General features: G+C 44.4%; 1 protein-coding gene across 7 annotated transcripts in view; it reads right to left on the bottom strand.

Annotated features, from left to right (window-relative positions):
* Positions 1–2,428: 2,428 nt before the first annotated feature.
* The window catches only part of pikfyve (phosphoinositide kinase, FYVE finger containing), a 30,924-nt gene continuing 23,957 nt past the window's right edge, over positions 2,429–9,395 (bottom strand). For all 7 annotated transcript variants that reach the window (XM_026143836.2, XM_080290294.1, XM_026143831.2 and 4 more), the window contains 12 exons: positions 7,974–8,105; positions 7,771–7,891; positions 7,203–7,298; positions 7,027–7,107; positions 6,202–6,296; positions 6,044–6,103; positions 5,612–5,788; positions 5,244–5,347; positions 5,041–5,169; positions 4,539–4,800; positions 4,383–4,457; positions 2,429–2,937 (listed from right to left, as the gene is read on the bottom strand). In XM_026143836.2, coding sequence (XP_025999621.2) covers positions 2,822–2,937; positions 4,383–4,457; positions 4,539–4,800; positions 5,041–5,169; positions 5,244–5,347; positions 5,612–5,788; positions 6,044–6,103; positions 6,202–6,296; positions 7,027–7,107; positions 7,203–7,298; positions 7,771–7,891; positions 7,974–8,105 — 1,448 coding nt within the window. In that variant the 3' untranslated portion in view covers positions 2,429–2,821. The remainder of the gene's footprint in view (positions 2,938–4,382; positions 4,458–4,538; positions 4,801–5,040; positions 5,170–5,243; positions 5,348–5,611; positions 5,789–6,043; positions 6,104–6,201; positions 6,297–7,026; positions 7,108–7,202; positions 7,299–7,770; positions 7,892–7,973; positions 8,106–9,395) is intronic.

The following is a 9,395-nucleotide window of genomic DNA, read 5'->3' as shown; positions in this document are numbered from 1 at the left end:
ATCTGTTTGGAGTTAAAAACATGCCAATTCTTTTCTTTTTCCATCAATCTGTGAGGAGACTCATTACACCAGAGATGTCAGACTCATCTTACATTGTGGGTCACATACAACCTGTTTTGATCTGGCCAGACCAGTGAAAACCCAGTTTCTGTCAGTGTAAAGAAACCTAACTACTCATGTAATCAATGATTAGTTTAAGACAGAGAAGAGTAATTTCAACAATATGTCTCTACATGATAAAGAAATGCTGCTGTAGTAAATGAAAGAAAGCACAAGTTGTGCTTACAGATTTTAAATGTGTAAAATTACAGATGTGTGTAACTGAATTACTTCAGTATACTGTAAGTGACCGTGGGGTCTTTATCAGTAGGAAAAGCTGAAAATACAGTTAAAAGTCTGACATTTCTGTCCTTCACATTTTCCAGAGCTCCCTAGCGGGCCTGATTGGAGGTTAATGGTTCTTTATTCGTCACATGCATAGTTATACAAGTATAACACAGAGTGAAATGTAACCTGACACACTCCTTGACCAGGATGTGATGTTCTGTGTGAGGATGCTCTCCACAGCACCTGCATAGAAAGTCCTGAGGATCTCTGGAGACACCCTGACCTTCCTCAGTTGTCGTAGGTGATACAGGCGCTGCCTGGCCTTTTTGGTCTGGACCTGAATGTGGGCAGACCATGTCAGGTCTGAGGAGATGTGGACACCGAGATACTTGAAGGACTGCACCCTCTCCACTGGAGCTCCATTGATGATAATGGGCTTGTAGTCTCTGTGCTGACTCCTTCTGAAGTCCACCACCAGCTCCGTGGTCTTGCTGACGTTCAGCTGGAGGTGGTTGTCCTGGCACCATGATGCCAGATTCTTCACTTCATCCATGTAGGCCGCCTCATCATTGTTGGAGATGGTGCCCAACACCACTGTGTCGTCACCAAACTTCACAATGGTGTTGTAGCCGTGGGTGGCCACACAGTCTGAAGTGTAGAGGGAGTAGAGCAGTGGCGAGAGGACACACCCCACTGTGGTGCTCCTGTGTTCATGGTGATGCTGTCGGAGACACATCTACCCACCCTCACCACCTGAGTTCTGCCAGTGGGGAAGTCCAACACCCATGCACACAGACGGCTGTTGAGTCCCAGATCCCTCAGCTTTGTGAACAGTCTGCAGGGCACTATTGTGTTAAACGCTGAACTGTAATCAACAAACAGCATTCGCACATAGTTACCCTGTTTCTTGTCCACGTGGCTGAGGGTGGTGTGCAGGTCGTGGGCGATGGCGTCTGGGATGGAGGAGGAGATGATGTTCTTCAGCAGCCTCTCGAACACCTTCATTACTACCGAGGTCAGTGCAACTGGCCGGTAATCGTTCAGGGATGAGGGTTTGCTGTTCTTGGGCACAGGGATGATGGTGGATCTTTTGAAGCATGTGGGGACCACAGACTTCGCCAGGGACTCATTGACGATGGAAGAGAACACACCTGCTAGCTGGTCAGCGCAGCAGACAGCCGGTGATGCCGTCTGCCTCAATTCTCCTCAATGCTGCTCGGATGTCGTGCTCCTCATTGGTCTGATTGTTGGGCTGATTCTGGTCCCTGGGCTTTAGGTTTGACACCTGCGTTACACTGTCCGTGTTCATGTTTCTCAGAGCATATGCTTTATATGGTCAATGCTACAGGCACAGCACACCCATGAAGTACAGACAGGTTGCAATGCTTGCTACCTCTCACTAGGCTCCCAGATGTTAGCCAATCACAAGTAAAGGGGCATTAAGAGGATTAATGTATGGACTATTTAAAAACAACACAAAAACACTTGTTTCTCATTTCCCACAGAAGAAAACAGAAATGTCTGACAGTGTGCTTATTGTCAGATTTAATTATTAGAAACAGGTCAATTAATGTGATGAAGTGGTTTGGGAAAGCCTGAAAACCCCAAAACAAGCTGAAAGACACGAAAAAGTTCCACAGTGCTGAGAAGAACTGGGTGAGGACTCTCAAGTAAAGTACTTTAACGGTCCCATTCATTCATCACTCATCCTTTAACAGCATCCAGTGTAACTGAAACTCTCATGATTGGTTAAACCCTGTTTTCGATCCTGTGAAATGAATGAAATAATATTAAAAACAGAAAATGATCCCCAGCAAGAAGCCGGAAGTATTTTTGATTGTCTTTCAGTTCTCTGTCTGATAAAGAGTGCAGTTAAGACGAGCCATTGCAACATAGATGTATGTTGAGGGCTGAGGTGACAACATGTATATACAAACTTGCTTATGTTTATAGGACCACCTTGTGTCTTCCTTTTATTTTTCATTTTTCCCTTGCTGTAAGAGCTCTGTAACTCCGACATTTCTCATCTGTGGGATAATAAAGGTTTATTCTATTCTATATTCGTGCATCTATCTTCATTAACACCAGTGGAAACAGAAGATATTGATAAGAACCTTTTAATAGTTACATAATCTCTTTACATTTACAAATTTTAAATTACATGAATGAGTCTTTTTAACAAACTAAAACTGCCACGGCGACTACCGTCAGTGGCTCCACTCATGGCACTAATTATAAAATAAGAGGAATCCAGAGGGTTAGTCATTAGAACCTGATTATACTGGGATAAAACTGAATGTTCTAGACTGTTTTCATAATGCCACGGATGCAGAGTGCTGGCTCTGCTGGAATGACGCTGCTGTCTGTTAGGATTTAGCCTGCACCATTCTTAAAGATTTACAAGGTCCAGTGTGCTTCTAGCTCTCAGCCAGGCGTTTACAGGAAAGTCTGCTTTGTGCACAGCGGCTGTGTTTCTGTTGATCAGTACTCAGTCTCAGCAGTTAGTTCCCAGACCAGTCCAGTGGTCAGGGACCATCAGGAAGTATTTGTCCATGGCTTCGCAGAAGCGAGCTCTGTACAGCTCCGGAGAAACCACAGTGGGCATCTTCCCTGGAAACAAAGCATAGCAACACGTCAGAGGAGGAGGAGGATTGTAATTCAGCTGGAAGTACACCGATGAAGAAGAAAAACAAAAGCATTCTGTCATATATACACATATACATTTATATTCAACTCTACCTAAGCACTCAAAGTGTTTTATAAAACTGGCTGAAGTTTAAATTATTGAAGCCAACACATGAACCTCCTGTGAGCTAAAAGCTCAGGCTTCATATGTTGGAGAGTAACTCCACTATTGCCACTTTCTCTCTGTTGTTCTCATTGGCTTTGTGTTAAAGTTTATTTATCTTAGGTTTCACGTCTATGTGCTCAGATTTGACACCGAGCTTTAACACTAAGGGTGACTTGACGTTTCACAGCCCCTACACGAGCTGGACACAAATATCTAAGGCTACGTTCACACTGCAGGTCTTAATGCTCAATTCCGATTTTTTGATCAAATCCGATTTTTTTTGTCTGCGTGTTCACACTACAATTAAAATGTGACAGCAGACGCGCTCTAGTGTGAACCCTCAAAGCGGCCCGCATGTGCAAAAGAAGACGTCACACACAACGCGCTCTGTTTAGACCCAGAGCAAACAGTATTTGCCTTAAAATTTGAAGGTTGCCGGTTCGAGCCCCGGCTTGGACAGTCTCGGTCGTTGTGTCCTTGGGTGAGACACTTCATCCGTTGCCTACTGGTGGTGGTCAGAGGGCCCGGTGGCGCCAGTGTCCGGCAGCCTCGCCCCTGTCAGTGCACCCCAGGGTGGCTGTGGCTACAATGTAGCTTGCCATCACCAGTGTGTGAATGTGTGTGTGCATGGGTGGATGACTGGTTGTGTAAAGCGCTTTGGGATCCTTAGGGACTAGCAAAGCGCTACACAAATACAGGCCATTTACCATTTACCGTTTCCCAATTTAGCTTCAAGTTGTAAAGTTATTTTGTTATTTACAAATGGCCTAATAATGATCCTTATTGCTGTTTTAGAGGAGCGGTGCTTCAAAGGATAGTTGCAGATTTCTGTCAGAATCTGCAGATTATACAGTACAAATAAAATGTTCACGTTTCTCCAACGTTGTCTTCCCAACAGTTTCACTGACATCTACACTGGATGGCCAGGAAGCGTTCACGATGTCTTCTCGGGCGCTGATAATTGGCGTCCGTCTTGTGTCAGTGACGTAAAAGACGGATTTAATGCGACTTGACCGTTCAAACAGCAGTCGCTTTCTAAAACATCAGATATGTATCGCATTCAGTACCACATACGAAAGTGACCCAGATCGGATTTGAAAATATTGGATTTGTGCCGTTCACACTGTCATAGCATGATGGGATATGGGTCGCACAGGGTCAGAAAAGTCAGATTTGATGTGCTTTCGCCTGCAGTGTGAACGTAGCCTAAGTAATCCATCCCTCCATATGCAGCCATACTTTCTGTGGGCTTTATGACATTTACCTTGGCCTCCGAGGATTCCAGTGGATTTAACAACCATTTCCAGTCTCTTGTCCCAGGTGAACGTCCTGATGTAATCTGCAGAAACGAGAGAGGGGAACAAATTAAAACAAAACCCCAACAAAAGTCTCCAAAAAACACTTCTCCTCCTCCTCTCACCTATAATCCCAACGACCAGCTGCTCGGTGGCGTCGTCCCGCCCAACCAGCAGGGAGTAGTCGATGATGAGGTGGCTAGACAGGAAGTAGGCGTCGCTGTGAATGGCAGCTCGTAAGATGGACTTGCAGTGGGAGCGGATGTAGAGCGGGTTGTCGTGGATCAGCTTTAGCAAGTTCTCGTCCAGTAGGACCACCTCGCAGCTTTCCTTGCCCGATTCTGTCTTCACATTGCGGTTTCTCAGCGAGCCTTTGAGGTCGAATACCTGCAGGGACGGCACAGCATCAACAGAGGTCAAAAGGTCCTCATGATCCGAACAGCCACTACTGAGGAAACTGTGATGGATCTAAGATTTGTGTTAGACCTGTAAACACGTTTGTTCACACTTTGATGAATTATGGACAAACATGTTACAAGTATTGTCCTTTCCATGTTCTACATCAAGAATAAACAGTGTGTCCTGTCCTATCTGCACTGAGAGGCAGAGTGACACCACATCTCTGACCTGAGCCATCTTGCGTCCATAAAACAGGTTTTCCATAACAAGGAGGTCCAGCTTCTTCTCCGTGTTGTTCTGAGAGTTCTTGTAGCCAATCCTGTACACACCCAGGATCTTCGCCAACGCCGTCGGCCGCTGTGGTGCAAACACGCTCGTTACTCATTTGCAATAAGATGGTTAGAAACGGTGCGAGTGTATATGATGCATACTTTCTGCTGCACAGCTCCTGTGATGTAGGTAAAGTAGTGGGGTGCAAAGTCCAGGAAGGACTGGACCTCCAGTCTGGGCATCTGCTTCAGGATGAAGCGGTCGTCTGACAAGACACACAGCAGGACTTACATCAGAGGAAAGAACAAAACATGCATCCTGAAGTGTCTGAAGCTAGCAGAGGTTTGGCGTTTTATTATTATTTGCCATATTCACAAGTGTCACGATGTTTTGCATCCATTTTGTACTTACTATTTTATTTAGAAAAGCACAAGCACGCTTCCTTTTACACATGTGCACATACATACTTGTGCAAGCTCATGTGCCCCTTTTATATCTATGTTGTATCTGTGAGGATATCAGCCCCAACCTTCTGTTGCGTAGAACACAGCTCCAGATTTCCCCCCACGAGCCTGCCAGTTAACGCAGTGGGACAGCGAGCGGACGAAATCCTCCTCACTGCTCTCCATGATCTCCTCTCGCATCTTGTGAAACTCCTTGGCGTAGTAGACCCGACAGTAGAACTTGGCGTTGGCATCGGAGAACTCTGAAAATAAGAAGGCAGTCAGGAACAGCAGGCTTAGACACATTTATCAGAGGGATAGCATTCAGCTTGAACCAAAGAGTGTGCAACACAGTAATGCAGTGGTTAGCATTGTGTCCTAACCAACAAGGTTTGGTTTGACGTCTGCACGTTCTGCCACAGTAAGCGTGAAGCCGTGAGGTGACCTGTCCAGTGTGCACCACTCTCAGCCCCCGACTGGAAAAGCAGTTAAGAAAACAGTAATAATAAAACACTCACGCAGCTCAACGTGTGGATTTAGGGCCTGTTTCTTCTGCTTATCTGCTGAGTCGGCCTCTTCTGCACAAAACAGAGACAGAATTGAAACATTGCACCTCCAGGTACGCCTCTACAGCCTTTGCTCTTTCACTGACTTTGTGTTGTATGTGAACACTTACTGAGAGAATCTGTGTCTGTGCTGCTGCGACTCTGCTGTGATGCTGTCGTCTCGGTGGGCCTGGCAGGGCTGCTCTTAACCCGGCTCTCTCCACCACTGAGGACCAGACAGTAGAAAACTCGACTCACATTTGAATTCATTTGTTTAAAATTTGAACCATTTGAGTTTTAGAGTACGTTTTGCTCTTACACTGCTGGGCTTTTCAAACCATTACTATCCTCTAACACAACACAACTCTGGTGTGGCTGGTTTGGCCACTTGGGGGCAGCAGAAACAAGTCCTGAAGAGTCATGTTAATGACTTCAGTTGATATGCTTGGCTTATCGTCATCACTTTATTATCCAACATTCACTTAGAGTCCAGTATCAATTTTGGTCTCCCCCATCTCCCGAGGGTCTAAAGGTGCTAAATGCTCCTATTTAACCACAATCAATACATATATAAAAATAACTATTTTAAAAATGTAGATTGTGAGAAATTGGCACTTGGGCTGTTGGCTGGAAGAAGAGAGCCAACAGCCAGATTATTCTCTTTTGATTTGTGTGATGATGCCACTTCGTCACAAACGAAAATAATGGGATTGGAAAGCTGCGAGAGATGCTCCGTAATTAAACTGGGGTTAAAGAGGATATATGAAATTAAAGTACCTTAGCATTTTAAATGATTGTTAACAATAAGGACGTTACCTTTAATTCTTCACCATATTCTGATGTATTGTGTTCATTAATTAAGTGCAAACATAATTAATAGATAACAGAAATAAGCTAACAGCTGCACAGTGGATCTTGAGGCACAGAGTTGAAGCTCCGGTGGGAATGCAGCGTACCTGCTGGGCTGTGAAGTCTCCTCTCCTCCTGCGTTCGACACCTTAGACAGATCATCCAGTGCTGTTTTGTACTCCTTGCAGCTGAATGGTGACAATCGTATATTTTAGCATATTTTTCCAAACGTGACATCAATAGTGCCAATTTAAAAACAGAGAGGAGGGAAGCAGGTGGTCACCTGAGGGCGAAGGCGATGATGGAGCTTGGCTCTCTCTCGCACACTGCGATGGGAACCCGCTCATGTTCGTACATGAGGTAGTGCTTATCTGGATCACTGTAAACATGTGACACAGCAGTCAGAAACAACGCCTGCTGAATGTGAGGTGGTCCATGCCTCTTTGGGGTTTTATTTTGGATGGCTAAAGCAAAGTTGGGAATTATTTTAACTGGCTTCAACAATCACATTTTCTTCATTTATAATAACACCCCACCCTTTATAGCAATAGCTTCCTAGCCTTAGATGATAATCTAGCGCTCCACCCTCTCATCTAAACTGGATCACTTCTGGATCAAAAAGCAACATAGTGGAAGCTAAAATGCTAACGCTGAGTCTAGTCCAAACACAAATGGCTTATGTCATAGTGGCCTTCTCCATCTTTTAAGTACAGTACACTATTTTTCCTAATGGTATTGTTTACTATACAAGTATCTAATTCTCTATTTAGTATCAAATATATCTACCACTTCAGCCAATATGTGATCAGTGACTAAGTGAACGGCCCGCAGACCTAGAGCACAGTACTTACAATGGGAAAGGGATGGGATTGTAGCTGTTTCCTGGGAGGAAGTTGGCGAGGATTGCTTTCATGGTGGATTTTTCCTTCACCTGGCTGTCAGTGGAGCCCAGCAGGTGTCCGTCAAAGACGTCTGAAAGTGAGCACGCACACGGCATGTAGAGCAGGGGTAACGGTGCACGAAATACGATAAAGATTAGAGGAGGAGTGCGAACCTTCTGACATGCTGACAGAGTCCTGCTCGATAAAGGAGGGGACAGGTGTGACCGGCTCGGCTCCAGGATCTCCTGGTGATGGCAGCAAGGAGGAAACAGTGGAGGAGGACAGCGTACTGAGGTGACGGTCCTCTGCCAGACAAGAGAGGGGAAGAAAAAACAAAGTGTCGCAAACAGCTTCATTGAGTAAGGTTTAACATGGAGGGATATTACTGATTGAGCAGATCTCACCCTAACCTGGAAATTGTAGAAAAAATTATTTATGCTTTTATCTTCTGAAATCTCAAAGCTCCCCGCTTTCTGACATGAATAAAAACAGTTGCTGTCTCTTGAAGTTCTTTTCGGAACTGAGCGTTTTTCATATTCTAGGCTCGTCTACATAACGCGATGGCTGCTTTGCATCAGAAGTTAGTGAGGGTGGTCTCTGCCTACGCAGTTACCCTTGGGGGGGGAAAAAAAAAAACGCAAAAAATATTCTAATGGTCGCCAAAGCACATCTTTATTGATATGTACCGTGGTGTCAAACTCCGTCATTACAACGAGATCGTCAAATGTCGTCTTTATGGGGCGAAGAGTTAAAATGAAACAGAGCTTTTACCACGATGATCCCTGACTTTTATATTTACATGCTTTTTTCTTTACTGTTGTTTTAACTCTTTATCTCAACTCTACTTCAAACGAGACCTATTATTATTTCCAGCTTCATGTTTATCTTAAAGCTTTACAAGAGCAGCTTTTCACGACTGACAATTTAAAAACATTCCTACTGTGCCCTGGCTTCTTTGTCACTTTCCACTCCCTTTCTAGTAGATCTATTTTGATTGGCTGCTCTGGTATAAACCTAACCTTCCAAGTCTAGCGAGGGAGGGACCTCTTTTTAATGGAGAAGATGACTCTGTCGCTGAGAAAGGAAATAACTTTTTACAAAAGTGGAAGAAATGGATTGCCTACACCTCCCCTCAAGAGGACACTGCCTTTTCATCTTGATGCAGGCTCAATCATCCAGGTAAGTAAAGGGTTAGTTCATCTGGACGTAGCACTTTCAGTGGGAGAAACGCTCAGCTGAGATAGAAAAAGTCACTCGGATGAGTGACGAAACGTTTCTCCCAATGAAAACGCTGCGTCCAGAGGAACAGAATCAACCTTTTGGGATACTACCTTCTTATAACGTAAATGCTTGGGACTCCTGGGACAATATGCACCAAGTATCCCACTGGTTCTTTTTTTTAAATAAAATTGTCAAATCTAAACAAACACACAAAAATCTGAAATCCAAACAATTGAATTCAATTCTGTTTTATTTTTATAGCGCCAAAACACAACAACAGTCACCTCGAGGTGATTTACATTGTAAAGTGAAGACTTCACATTAATACTTTAAATGAGAAGTCACAAAAGCACACTCAGTAAAGCAGTAACTCA

This window comes from Astatotilapia calliptera, chromosome 16 (assembly GCF_964374335.1).
Source record: "Astatotilapia calliptera chromosome 16, fAstCal68.1, whole genome shotgun sequence".
Classification (NCBI taxonomy): domain Eukaryota; kingdom Metazoa; phylum Chordata; class Actinopteri; order Cichliformes; family Cichlidae; genus Astatotilapia; species Astatotilapia calliptera.
The sequence above is the reverse complement of the archived record's forward strand: the minus strand, read 5'-3'. Positions and strand labels throughout refer to the sequence as shown.